Here is a 15,118-nt window from a genome sequence, read left to right as displayed (position 1 = left end):
AAAATAATTTATTTAAATATATTATTTTATGATTATTTGTTTTCGAGAAATTGACGTTGTTAGAAAAATTATAGACAAAAATAATCCATCAGTACGGAATAAGTGTTAAATATTAATTTGCTTTTTAACCTCTGATAACTGAATCAACAATTCACAATCAAAACGTTGAACTATATTATGTGTTTTATCGAGCAAATGCTTTCATGATTTCATTGTTGATGATTCTTTTTTTATTTGTATGTCTCTGGTTTTTTATTTAAAAAATCAGCGGTTTATAAAAAAATAAGAAAAAATAGAAAGATAACTATTGAGACAGAAGAGAATCGATAAAAGAATTGTTCGAGAAGATCAAGATTGTAAAAAATAGTGTTTGTGCGCAAGATTTATTTCTTATGATTTCTATCGCGGTTTGTTTGTGACGCAACAATATCTTTATGATTCATATTGAATTTAAATTACATTAATATACGATTACACGACATATCTTTACATATTCTATATCAACACTTTTTTTGTATAAGAAACAAATTTAAAAGGAACAGAAAATGTATTGATGAGATAATCAATTATTTCACAGAAGCGTTTTTATATAAAAATAATTTTTTCTATATTTATCAATATGTGCTGACATATCTTAGATTGACATTGCTTGTTCTTTATGTAAAATAAAAATTTAATCGAATTGTTCATAGTTCAATTTTGATCTGAAATACTTATATAAAAATAAATGTTATAAATCGGAAGATTACATAATTTAATTTTGTTGTTAATAAAATTTTACGCGGATGATACTGTCCGATTTTCAATCATTCACAAAAAGACTTTAACTATTGAAAATAATTCAAAAATAGAGTTAAAAGAAAATTATAAATGTGTGCCAATTAAAATTTTATTTTGAAATATACAATTTATGAAAATTTTTTAGAAATAGAATTGTATATCCGGATTTGTGTTATAGATATATTTTGGAATTTCCATGATATTTTACTAAAGTATTATATAAAACTAAAATTGTAATTGTATAAACAATTATTATTGTTTAAATAAAGTCATTTTGAAATTAGTCAAAACAATGTTTATAGTTGATTTAGTTTTTCTTTTAAATAATTTTTTATATAATGTGATGATATTCGATTGCCAATTATTGTCATATATACACAATAAAATAATATATAATTTAAGATAACATAAATCATTCAGTATTGCTCTAATAATTGTATCGAAATAATTTAGTAATGTAATATCAGTGTAAATGAAATAATATTCAAAATAATTTATAATAATATCCGATTTTCAATACGTATTAATTGTGCGTTGAAATAATATTATTTATAAAAAAAGATTAATGCTTTTTCTAAGAAATCGTTTTTATCTACTAAAATGGTCAAAGTATATTGAGAGTTGATTATGGAAATGCATCATGATTCGTTCCTCGAAGATCTGTATTCACCGGACATACCACGAGAAGTGCAGGTGCAACAGGTCGACGACCACGCACGCATCATATGCGCAGATATGCGCGCAATGACTCGCACAAATCATTTCAATCGTCAGCGCAGCGGGGATTTATCCTCTTGAATGTCACTTTTGCGACATTCAAGGAGATACCGATTTTATGCGTTCTAGTAATCATCGACGGACGAGTTGTTTTTACGTCACATTACATAACGTGACTCCATCGAACAGACATTCAAGATGCGCGTGGCAAATTCATATATAGAGATGACGCAAAAACTAAAATAACAAGTAAAGCGCAATATGTGATAAAGCAATAAAAGAGACAAAAAAACCAAGACGTACGTTATAATCATTATAATTAAAACTTGACGAATACAAAATTGTATTACATTTATAAAATTTTCAAAAAAATTTTGAAAAAATGGAGGAAATAAGGAAATTGTGTTTTACTGAATTTTAGAGATTTTTCTCTTTTTCATGATATATATTACATTCCATTTGATACATAAATATATAATGGCAGTTCCAACATGAGTATATAATAATAGACGCGGTCTAAAAGAAAGAAACATTTCCTCGAAAGATTTTGCGGTAAAATAATAAATGTGAAAAGAATACTTATATCTAATTTAAAAAACGATTGCGTACATAAAGGCCACTCAATTGTTTTCGAATCCATTATTTATTAACTCGCATAATCAAAATTTCGGACAATAGTTACTAGAACTACCTCTCCCCAGATATATCTAATTAATTAACATTTTTTTTCTATAGGAACACTATAAGAAAAAATTATTCAAAAACATTTTGACATTATTATCCGGAGATCATTTCTGGTCCAAGTAATTTGTAAAACATTATTTTATCTATAATCCTACATGTATATATAATAATTTTTTACATATTTTTTTTCCCAGCAATCCAAACTTTCAGAAAAAAAATATTTATAATTATAATCTAAAAATAATATTACATATAATTATTATTGACATAATTATACTATATTTTCTTAAAATTTTTACAAGATAGAAGCAATAAGCAAAACAATTAGATAGGATAATCCAATACTAAGATTAATAACTTTATAATCCAATACTAATTGTAAGATTAATTTTATAATTGCGTATGTGTAATTGACTAAATTTATATCTTTTATAACAAATTCTGTTCTTAATAAAACTTTATTTGATTGTTTCAATGACTTCATTTAAAGTTATCCTAAATAACATAAATTAATTATAACAAAACATTGATAGCGTTAACTCGAATATTCAATGTCTTTCTTTGTCTACTCTTTCTACTCATGTCTTTTTATTAATATTTTTATTTTATTTTTAATTTTTATTATTTAAATTCTACTTTTATATTTTTAAATTTTGTTGCCACTCCTCAGACAAAAGCTTTGATTAGGAACGTCAGCAACATCGTTATCATGAGGATACTGGATTCGATCTTCATGAAACTGGCAGAGTTGAATCTTCCGCCAATCTTTGGCGTCGTGCTCATCATGTAATCCTTATGATCCATGTGGCCTATGTGATCTCTATGATCATGCATCGTCGTGGTGTAAGTCGAAGGCGACGCGCAAACCGTACCCTTGATAAGTTCCTCAGCCGATCCCGTGAGTATCCTAAAGTTATAGTCTTGCAGATCCAATTGCGAGTACATGAAGACGGGCAATCTGTCTGAGAGAACCCACACATTGCCGTTGCGATCGATCTATCGAGACGAAAACGCAAGATAATGCGGTAAAAATTGAATGAAATAACGAATGTGAAAATTATGTTTACAAAATTAAAAAACTCCGTTAAAACTATTTATATTGTATATAATCGCATAATAGATTGTAATCTTATAAACGATAAAAAAATGCGTGAAGCAAAGAAATATTAACGTTTACTATCAACTTCTAATTAATTAATACTTTGGAAATAAAAGATAGTAGACAATTATTTCCGATTTATGACTACTTTGCTTTCGAATTTTATGAATTATTTAATGTTACGTTTTAATGAGTCGTTAAAATTTTGATTGCTGTTTTGTTGATACTTAATAATATAAAATGTCAACGTAAAATATTATAAAATTTGCAGTATACACAATATATATATATATGCACATAAAAATAATTTTATGTAACAACATTGATAAATATTTATGTACAATTAATTGATAATGAATCGTGGCATTTCATTGAATTCTTACCTTGAGATCGTTGGGAAAAATCATGGTCACATTGTCTTGGTATACGTAATTCTGTTGTTGCATAGTAAATTTATTCTGCGGTCTCCAGCAAGCGATGACGTTCAGATTGGTAAGTGCGTAGAAGAGAACTCCGGTTTTCGGGTCCAGGAAGCTAACGCTGCTTTGGCCATTGGGACCACGCGAACCCAGTGTTTGAAATTCGTGAGACGTTTCTGAGATATGTGTATAAAACAAATTAGAGCCTCGATAAACGTCTCACGTAAAGTTCGTATGTCCTTCGGACGTACAGGAAATTGCCGACCGTAAATTTTAAGTAAATAGTTCTTGAAATTCTGTAAATCAACCTTTTCATTGCTGGAAGGTCGAGACAACAATCCTTGAATCATTTCAGAGATCGAAAATAAAGTTTTCAAACAAAGAATAGAAACATTTTACCCTTACAATTAAAATATCTTTCTATAATTTTAATTCGCGAATCGTAATAAATGAAATATTCAAAGTTTAATATTAAAAAGAAAGAAACGTTTTACAAGAAAGAATTCAATTATCTTCAACTAATTTTAATTAGGTTGCAATAACTTATATTCTTATATAAGATACTATTTAAATAATTTTCCAATTTCCTTAGAATAAATATTATTATAAGATAATATTTATTTACGATATTATAAATGATTTTCTAATTTTCTTAAAAAATAATTTTAACAACAACTATCTAAATTAATCAATTATGATTTCGATTAAACGAGACTATTTCCAAATATTTCAAAATAATACATCAAAGTATATTAAACAAAAATCACTGCTATGCAAATAAGGCAAAATTCTTGTAAACTTATTAAGAAACAATTTAAAATGCAGACATGATAGGTACTTTTCAAGATCCTTTACAAGTTACGCATAAGATAATCATTATTGCAACGCGAAAGATTACGTATACTCAAGGTATTATCGCGTGTGTGAGATAATTGAAAGATTAGGCAGTTATTGAGTCTTTTTCGCGCGTGAGCGTAATTCTATTGAAATATGCATACCCGCAGTACTGCTGCGCTGAGGATCGCGTAGCAATCTCGTGGTGACGGAAAATTCCATGCCGCTGGAGAGTGGATGATAGTACATGATGCTGTAGCCGTCACCGGTCGGCGCAAGAGCCATTCCGAACAGACCATCGTTCCATTGGAACGATATTCCCGACACCTTGAACTCTCCTCCCTGAAAAAGACAGTTTACCATTCGAACTCGCCGCAAAGCTTTGCTCAAACCATCTAATAAGTCAAAACTCTCCATCTCTCTTAATTTACGCTCTAACCAACATATAAAATTATTATTGAAGTTAACAAGATAATTAAAAGCTATTAATATGATTAAGTATCATTTAATTATTGGATGAAATCGCCACATTTTTTTAACTTTGCCTACCATTGGGTCCGGATGGAAGGAGTGATGCTTGACGAGCCAAGAGGAGTGGAGGCTCCAGGAGTACACGACGAGGCCCGGTCCACCCAGATCCCCCAGGTAGCCGTACGAATCCTCGCACGAATAATCTTCGACGGCGATATTGGCGAACAGAGAATCGGCGGTTCGCTGATCCGCTGGTATCACGTGTTTGCGCAGCATGCGATCAGTCGCCAGGTCGTAAATGATCAGCGCCGGCGGTGCCTGCTGCTCAGGGCTACCTAGGATGTCCGTCAGTCCCGTATCCAGGACCCATAGCCGATTACAACGATCGGCGCGTACGCGAAACGTCGAAACGATCTCCGGTACACCAGCGGCACCATACTGATGAGCCTCCCAGGACGGGTAAGGAATCAGGGGTGGCGATTCGCGCGTGTCTGAAAACCAACGAGCCCCGATACCTCGACATTAATCACCGAATGAAAAGAAAAGGGTCTAAATCCTTTCAGATTTAATCGTCGACTGTGTTATCTTTTTTTTTTTTTTTTCGATTTAAACATTTCTCCTTTCATTGAGAGTTCTCGTATATATTTATTTTTATTAATTAAATTCATAGCTAAATCGAAAAATGGCTCAGCAGAAAATCGAAAAGATAAGAAAAAACACCTTAGACTAACAAAAAAATATACTAGGTAATTATTTTCCTATTTTTTTTTTTTAGCAGGGTGGTATTTCGAGAAAGAGAAGGACTAATCACCATTGAGTCTAATGTAATTGAGACTTGCGGCGACTCCTTGTCTCCATCTCGGCACGGTGATAAAAAGCCGGTCGCCGGCCACTTCCAGACCCAGAGGCAGGTTGTCCTCCTGCTTGTAATCCGGAAATAGTCTCTTGGTGTCGTCGCTCGGCCAGTCGTAGTCGATTTGCTTCCAGCGGTAGGCGACCCGCAATTTGCCGATCGCGCTGTCCAACAGGACGATCAGAAGCGCGACCACAACAACGATCGACGACGTCCGGTACCGCATTGCTATTTCTGATATTAGAGTCTCGATTTATCTCGTTATATCTACAAAGTAGACAACGTTTATGTTAAGATACTTTATAATTTATGATATTCAATTTTAGAAACAGATTTTTTAACAAAGAAAAAAATTATTTTTCATAAAGAGAAATATTATTTTTAAAATTAATTTGTCAAAAATATCTGTTTTTTTTTCGAATTAAAAATAAAACTTTGATTAAAATTATATGGATTTGTAAATAAAATCCTAAGTTTGTGAATCATTAAAATTATTTATATTATTATATTTTTATCGATATCTACTACAAATTCATGTTTTAGTTTTTCTAAGAAAATTCTGAGAATTTTAAAAAAGAATTTAAAAAAGAAAAAAGAGAATCCCGAGAGAAGGGTAAATAGCGTATTATATTTCCAACCAGTTTCTCCTTGAAAGCCGATGGCCTTCGTAGTATTCGCGGTTCGCTAATTAATTAATACACACGTGACTATTGCAAAATCACGGTAATCATATCTTTCTGTTACCGTTCACACAAGAAGTATGTCGTGAGAAAACGAAAGATAAATCATTGATAATAGTAAAATTTAATTTGCAAATTTAATTTGTTTATTATTGTCAAATTTAATATTTAATATTTGATTTCTTAGGCCGTTTACCAAAACAATCCTTAAAATAGATGAGCTTATTAATATTATTTTACAATGCAATTTATTTTTGTAAATCAAAGATTTTTAAATATTGATACAACATTGTAATTATATTATTAAACTTTTACATTATACTTTTATTACACTTTTTTATATTATATTTTTTATGTTACATTTATTGTTGTCTGTTTTGTTGTAATTTAAAAGCTTTAATAATTTATTCCATTCATTACTTAAGATGACTCGTGCATGTTAACGTCATTTAACTTTTTCTTTCTTACGTTGAAAAATCTTACTTTATTATTCTGACAACGGATAGGTGATCTCACATATGTTTCGTAAGTGTCTTGATTCTTTTCAATGACGTAACGGGTCGTGGAAACAACGGTACTCATGTTGGTACCTATAGAAATTGGGAAGTCTCCAAGTCCCGAGGTATATATTATGAAAGAGTATCAAGACAAACTGTGTATATATCGAAACACATTTGTGATTGTTGAAGAAATTTTTCTGTCACAGAGGTGTTCAATTTTTACTGTTTATTCTTCATCAAATTCTAACTGTTTCAATATTACGTAGTGTCATCAAAATTTGAACTTTATTAGTAAAAGAAAATTTTTTAATAAATTAGTATCCAATACTTCTTACATTATTAAATAATATTAAAAATTATTATTTAATTATATAATTTACGTTATTAAAAAAATTAAATGTTAGGAGTTAATAAAATTTCGAATTTAAATTCTAATAAAATAAAATTGGCTTGAAGTAAATAATAAACCTATAAGTATTTCGAAAATGTAATTTATAAAAATACGTCAATTTTCAATCATTTGAAGGTAATTTATGTCCGCAATAACTCTATTTCAAAATTAATCTTTCTTTTTGTTTACAATCTTTTTCGAAAATCTAGTTCGTTAATTATTTTATGTATTCATCTCAAGGTGTCTCTTCGGCATCAGTATATAAAAAAAAAAAAAAAAAAGATTAATCAATGCGATAAAACGCGCATAAAATTATTTAAACCCGGACATGCCATTTATATTCGAGAAACTGACAATTCACTACCGTTGTATTTGCCATCATCGAGTGACGGGATCTTCGAAGGTCGCTATTAGAAAATACCTATGACGGTTTGCATAGCTCATCATTTGTAATTTTAAGTAACGTTACATACTTATATAATAAGTAGATAGTGATTATCTATATCGAGAATAATTCAAGCTTATTGTTACATCATTTTTCAACATCATTTAAATATTTCTACATAATTGAGATTAAAATTAAAAATAAAGATGAATAAAAGTGATTATTAATAGATACGATTAAAAATATAATTCTAATTACTAAAATATAAATTTATGTTAATGTTAATAAAAAAATTATAAATTAATATAATTCTAAACACAAGGTTTTTAAATAATAACAACAATTAAAAAATGAAAGAAATCACAACTATCAATTTTTATTATAAATTATTGATAATATCTAATAATTTATAATATTTAAATTTATAAACAAAAGAAATTTTATAAAATAACATGACGATATACTTGTACGATAAAATAAATGATTTTAATCAAGGCGAAATTACTTGTATTCTATCAAGAATTCGACGCCCTTTCTCTCTTCGAGAGAGAAGACGATTTTGGTTTAGTAGAACACGGCTTAAATCACCGAGACAAATTTTCTATGTTTAACAAGCGGTTAATAGTACGTAACACGGTTAACGGAAAAATAGAAAGCAATCAATTTTTCGACCGCTTATACTCGATTCGTTAAATGAGACAACAACCGCGTAGTCTTTCATATACCGACATATATAATGTGTATTGTTACACATGTGTGTTACAACATACCATACTGTGCTCAATATTACGCTTTAATTTACATAAATTATATAAATTGTACTTGCGTATAATAACTATACGCGTTTCATTAAAAATGTATTCATTCAATTATTCTATATATGTATTTCTGAATGCCAACTGTGTTTATATTTAATAACGGAAAACAAATATGTATATTGCATAATTTCTTACATTATTAATATTGTTTCTTTCAGAATTATTATCCTTGTTACAACACATAAGTTTATATTTATTTATATAAAGAATAAGAAGAAAAAATAAATATATTAATTAATAATTATTATTATAAATAAAAAATTAATTCATTACTCTCTCTATATTGTATTTTTAATATATCAATTTTAACATAAATACTAATAATTTATGTTAGTTATTATTATTAATCAAGCAAATATTTTTGCACAACAATCGTGATCTTCTCGATTTTATCGTAGATTACTTTCGTGAAAACTCGCGCGTATCGAAAAAAGTGGTTTCACGTCGCTTGAATTTCCTTCAAATTGCACGCGCAATTTCTACCTTGAATAGAAAGCACGAGCCATAATAGTATCTCCTTGTAAGGCAAAATATTCGCGATGAAATTTTCTGTCAAGTCACAAGAGTTTCCTCAAAGAACTGCATATCTCGTTTGTCTTGCGCGATTCTGCAGACTCTTATTCTGCACTCGAGACATGCTATTTTCAATTAATGCAATATGCTGATTGAACTTGTTCCATTTTTTGACAAAAATAGAACCGATCAAAAAGTAGAGAAAAAAATCCACCATAAATAAAAGAAGATTTCTAAGAAAACGTGATAGTCAAACGAATCAAATAAATCATCTAAATACTTTTAGAAAAATAACTGAAATAGTAAAAAAAAATTAATATAGTAAAACAATTAAAAAAATAGATTTGAAATAAATATATCTTTATAAATTAATACGAAAGAAAATTTACCAATAGACTTGACAATAAGAGAATTATATTGCAAATGTAATGAATTTGATGCAAAAGATGATTATTATTTTTATATAATCATATTATCATGTAATTTTTAAAGATCACATATTTTAGTTAATTGTTGTTTAAACAATTTTTAGATATGGCTCAAACGTCCTTCAAGCTGTTTACATCTTTGGCACGTCTTTTTACGATGTTTTACGCGCGTTTTACGATCATTTTACGAGTCTTTAAAATTTTTTAGCAATTTTATACTAATACTTTAATGGGAACATTCACGCGACGAACACAGGTAAGGATAATCAATAACGTTCGAAGGTTGATTATTTACACTGAATCTGCTTGATTCTGGATCACACCACAGCTCGGCTTAGATCTCGTCTCGGGAGAGAGCGGCGCGACAGGTCGGACCACGCGCACCGGTTAAACGCGTCAAACTGGGAATTGGTCGGCGTGGCGACCTGGCCGTAGCCGCGGTAGCTTTTCCCCTAGGTATACATACACCGTACGGTACCGTTGTAGATCCGGTCGGCAAACCTGCCGACTACGTTGATTCATCGCGACAATCGCGCAGAAAGAGATGAGGAACGAGAACGATCGCAAAATCTGTCGAAAGAGAGAGACCTTTACTATGGAATCTGTAAAAATAATAATCAATAATTATAACTCAGATATCAACACTTTTCCAATATTCTATTGTTCTACTAGTTGATGAATGCAACGAGAGCAATAATAAAAATGATAACAAAAGTCAATCAAAAAATAATGGTATAGATTATAGATAGTATAGTTTCAGTTTTTTTAAAAAAGCTATTAAAGAATAACAAAACACAAAAATAATAATTTTTTTATATATTTATTTTTGCAGGATAAAAATTAGCAATTTTTTGAATAACGTAGATTCGAAAAATATAATTAAAGAGGCTTCTGTAAATAGCATTAATAATATCCTATTTATATAAGAATATATACACTTAATGATAGATTTAAAAATAATGAATATGTATAATATATATCTCTCTTTTCATATCATGTCATTTTTTTATAATAGATTATAAGGATTCATAAGATTACAAGATAAAAAAAACTAATAAATAAGACTAGTACACCATTTTCTGTACATATTATATGTATACTATGGACAATAATTATTATTTATTAATAACCGTAATTTTTTATACATTTTGTTTTATTAAAGAATATTAATTACAATTAAAATTATTACTTAAAGTAGTAATTTTAATTAATCTTCTTTAATAAAACAAAGTGTATAAAAAAATTACGTTTACTAATAAATAATAATTAGAGAGATATATATTATACATATCCTATGTATGTATATATATATATATATTACTTTTAAATCTATCATTAAGTGTATATATTCTTATATAAATAGAATATCATTAGTTTATTTTTAAAATTGTCAATTAAAGCCAGCCGTTATTATATGATACTTATTCCTTCCTCAATTACACCGCCATCACGTTTTATTTTTATATTATGATAAAAAAATCGCTGGAATAATATGAACAAATAAATTTATTATATAATCAAAAAATCGCTGGAATGATATGAAGGAATGAATAAAATTAAGGTAGACAATAATAGAATCGAGTAGACACGCGAGCAGATGTGCGATTCAGGAAAGCCTCTCGATGCGAATCACAATGCCGACGTCTTCTCATCCGGGTGAGCGAGTCCGCGGTTATCCAAGAGTACAATGAAGAAAACGTCGTCGTGAGATTAACGTGCTATTTGCATCGAAGCGAGCGCAAGCGAGCAAATCGACAACGAGGTGCGAGTGTACAAGCGAGAACGAGGATCGTTTTTCTAGTCCCTCGTATCATGCAATCTCTTTCTGCCAGTGCTGCTATGAGAGTTTTACGCTTTTTCGAGGTCGATTGGTCGGTAGGTAGGTAGGTACATTACATTTAGCTTTCACTTTCGTGATTACCAGTGCCGTATAATCGTATTCTGTATCTCTGTCATTCTATATGGCAAGTATCGGTAGACACTAATATAAAAAAAAAATAACACCGACTTGAAAGTTGAAAGTAAAATATGTTAGATTTAATGTTAATCATAACGAGGTTGTCTTCGATCGATTCGCTGTCATAATTCAAACTCGATAAATATTATCTGAATCTGAGGTAAAATTATTTAAAATTTTTCTTAAATAAAATTCTGACGTCAATTTTTAATTTAAAAAGAATTAGGAATTTTTACTTAAAAAAATTATATGTAATTTCACTAGACTCTTCTTTATTATTCTTCGTATTACGAATGAGAAGATTTATATAAATAATATTATGAGATGGAAGAATATCGATTTCGAATGATCTCTATGTATAAATATAAAAAAAACAAAAAATAGATTTTACCTTTGGAGACTTACTTCCTCCTCCGTACAGACGATTGCTGCGGGATGGAAAACGATCCGATACGATACTGCCGATTAGCTCGTCTTGCCGTTCACCGGTGATCAATTGGTTCACCTATTCACCTGAATCTGCCTGGTGAATTCCAAGACCTTGCTCGCTTCTTCCTTTCGCAAGTGCTTTGTTTGCTGCTCGTTTGATCTTTTGTTATTTTTTATTTTATTAATATCTCGAAAAGGATTATTAAATCTCTTTATTCATTATTTAATTTCTAAATATTTTATATAATTTTCTACACTTTTAATTAGGGAATATTTTCTAATCGGTTTTTATTTCTCCATCAAACATGTCATAGAATATGACTCAACTATTATAAGAAGTCTGAGATTTCAAAAGTGGGCTATGAAATTCTTATCAGCGATATCCGGGAAAAGCACGACCGCTATATCCAGCGTAATTACACGACGTGAAAATCACCGATAAACGTTAACCGCAATGACAAACTCGACGTAATTATTTACGTAAAACTAGTTCGCTTCACGCGGCGGTCGATGATAAATATTAATCAAAATTGAAAAGCAATTATTTTTTTCTTCTCGTAGTTATACAATTAACATTTTCAATGTCGTGTTAGTAACATAATAACCGTAATAATCGGACCTTTTACAATACGGATTGCCTTTCAAAAACATTATCGTGAAGCATTGCTTTACATTCGTTACGAAATAAAATAAAAATTAATATAAGATACACTCAAAGGAAATTAATAAATAGAAAAAATTAATAACAGGAAAATAATTTGCGTTATAAAATAAATGACACTTGTATTCCGTTCAAAGATGTAATTAAATTGGAAGAGTTATACGTCGAATAGTTTTTTCTTTTTTATGAAACGTGGGAAAATAATTTTCAAATAAATTTAAAAAGAGATTCCTACGATCATTAAAATATCAATCATTCTCGGGGAAAGCCGGAAAACGACTTCCACCAATGTAATATAGTACGCGACAATAAAATTACAGAAAATAACTCTTATATATAGTTGTTTTTATTCGTTTGTTGCAATTCACGACACGACTGCAAACGATTGCATATGAATGAAAAATATGGGGTATCGTTCTATAATACTAAATTTCATTCAACGGTCGATGGTACTGCATAATCGCGATTGTGATGCTATCGCGAACGTTGACCTCTCGACAATATTACGTGGGGCGTGCGCTCTGAAATTACCGGATGTCTATTTAACCATAGCTTTCGGACTCACGAGGTCTACATATGTTTAACGACGTGCAACCGCGAGGGCTGTTTCGAAAAAAATAAGAGAAAATTTATTTTGCACCGATCGATACGAGAGCTCACTCGGTGCAGCTATATATTCGCAGAAAAGGCCATGCGACATTTGACTTTCGAACTATGCCATCGGCATTTGCAGGTGTGCCTGCGGTTCGCTCTTGCCTCGTGGCTAAATTTCCTCTTTCGATCGTGATATTAACTTTCGATTGAAAAGTTTATTTCCCCGAGCCTCTTATCCTAAATCGATATATTTCTAACAATAGAAATTTTAGACAAAATTTAGAAAATGATTTGAAAATAAGCTCTTAAATTATCAGGTCTATCGAGAAAAATTATTTAGCTATTTCATCAATTTATATATTCTTTGACTGTTTAAACTTGTTAGATATAATTTTTTTATCGACATATTTATAACTTTTTCATTTTTTTATTATAATTTAATTTCTATATGCAGTATAAAAATGTACAAGTATATTCAAAATTGGTATCAGAGCAATGAGCGAAATCATAATACCCCATAAATTTTCGTAATCGCAGAGATTATTTTCTCTCGAGAAAGGAAAGGAAATGAACGCGAAAGCGATGAGAAACTACGCTTCATAGAAAGTTACTAGTGAACCAGTTTCACAGAAATAATCTATTTAATTTATATCAAGTCAAGTTATCAGAGAACGATCTTTTTCCCGAAGCTTCGTAACAGTTCCATGTGCGAACTACGCAGTCTTCACGTAATGAATATTTTTATTTGTACAGCGATAGACCCGTCACTCAGCATTTAATTACATTTTTGTAATTATAAGTCCTAGGTGATTTGTTCAATTTTTAATTCTCTCTCAATTATAAATTCAATTTTAATTTTAAATACATACATATTTAATTCAATTTAATCACATTAAATTTAATTCATTTTTAGTTTGCTCTTATTTAGAAATGTGATTTTATTGCATTTTTCTTAATTGTAACTTTAATTCAATTCTCTATAAAATACATTAGATGCGAAACGTCATAATCACTCTCCTCTATTACGAGGATTATACTGAATAAATAAAACAGAAGCGTTTGTCACAATCAAAGTCACAGGTCGATTCTTTTTTAAATCAATTTCTTTTTTTTTTTTTTTGCTTCGCTTTTTCAATCGATTATTTAATCTTCCAAATTTCCATCCATGACTTCGATCGCAAAATCGCTCCGTTGGTGCAACACTTTCATTTTCAAATGACTTTATTTAATAAATCTGAATGAATATACACATTCATGTCACTTTGCTACTTTCTTTTATCCCTCTTTCTTTTCTCGATCATTATTGTCCGTTCTGCTCGTACGCAGTCGGCTGAAAACAACAAGGTTGTAGAAGGATAGAAGCTATGTCTAGTGTACCCGCGTTCGGTCCTCCCTTCGGAAATAAAGCGGCAGCAAAAACGTGCCTTTGTTCGCGAGATCACTCCCCTCGATCGATTGTGTTCGCGAAAAATCGGTCTCGCTTTCTCGCCAAGCATTATTTTTAGCGGTCGTCAGAACGACGTGTAGTAGACTCTCTAATTGTCGTTGTGTTCATTAAGCGATAGTCATTAAGCGGATGAATTAAGCCATGTCTAATTAAACATCGTAATCGCGATGAAATGCCTCGACGACGCGCATCGTTAAGCCTTAGGGCGAAGGAAATTACATGCTTGATTCTAAAATCTTTCATAAATCTTTTATTTAAATCATAAAGTAACGAAAATATTAAATGTATAAAACGTTCATTAAAATTATACATAAAATAATATATAACATAATCGATTATATTATATATAAATTAATCGATAATAAACATTTATATGAATAAAAATTACTCAACAAAATATGTCAATATGCTGAACAAATTCGATTACATTAGATTTTAATTTATTTCAAGTTTGTTGC

General features: G+C 30.0%; 1 protein-coding gene across 3 annotated transcripts; it reads right to left on the bottom strand.

Annotated features, from left to right (window-relative positions):
- Positions 1-1,921: 1,921 nt before the first annotated feature.
- Positions 1,922-14,160, bottom strand: Yellow-b (L-dopachrome tautomerase yellow-b). Of its 3 annotated transcripts, none has more exons than XM_072890109.1 (7): positions 11,921-14,160; positions 9,868-10,174; positions 5,816-6,124; positions 5,083-5,495; positions 4,698-4,875; positions 3,664-3,875; positions 1,922-3,177 (listed from the first exon to the last, which is right to left on the bottom strand). In XM_072890109.1, the coding sequence occupies exons 3-7, from the start codon at positions 6,081-6,083 to the stop codon at positions 2,848-2,850; spliced, it is 1,401 nt and encodes a 466-aa protein (XP_072746210.1). In that variant the 5' UTR covers positions 6,084-6,124; positions 9,868-10,174; positions 11,921-14,160; the 3' UTR covers positions 1,922-2,847. The 3 variants fall into 3 exon arrangements, with proteins under 3 accessions (XP_072746210.1, XP_072746211.1, XP_072746212.1); XM_072890110.1 differs by having other exon boundaries at positions 5,816-6,091; XM_072890111.1 differs by lacking the exon at positions 11,921-14,160 and having other exon boundaries at positions 9,868-10,269.
- Between the last annotated feature and the right edge of the window lie 958 nt (positions 14,161-15,118).

This window comes from Anoplolepis gracilipes, chromosome 4 (assembly GCF_047496725.1).
Source record: "Anoplolepis gracilipes chromosome 4, ASM4749672v1, whole genome shotgun sequence".
Classification (NCBI taxonomy): Eukaryota; Metazoa; Arthropoda; class Insecta; order Hymenoptera; family Formicidae; genus Anoplolepis; species Anoplolepis gracilipes.
Note: the sequence above shows the minus strand (reverse complement) of the source record. Positions and strands in the feature narration are given on the sequence as shown.

What these genes read in the sequence shown, in the direction of transcription:
- Yellow-b (XM_072890109.1), bottom strand. Translation starts at nt 6,083, where the DNA reads ATGCGGTACCGGACGTCGTCGATCGTTGTTGTGGTCGCGCTTCTGATC. An exon ending in TCAGCGCAGCAGTACTGCGG is followed by an intron (nt 3,876 to 4,697) that starts GTATGCATATTT and finishes CACATATCTCAG; the next exon opens with AAACGTCTCACGAATTTCAA. An exon ending in TTTTTCCCAACGATCTCAAG is followed by an intron (nt 3,178 to 3,663) that starts GTAAGAATTCAA and finishes TCGTCTCGATAG; the next exon opens with ATCGATCGCAACGGCAATGT.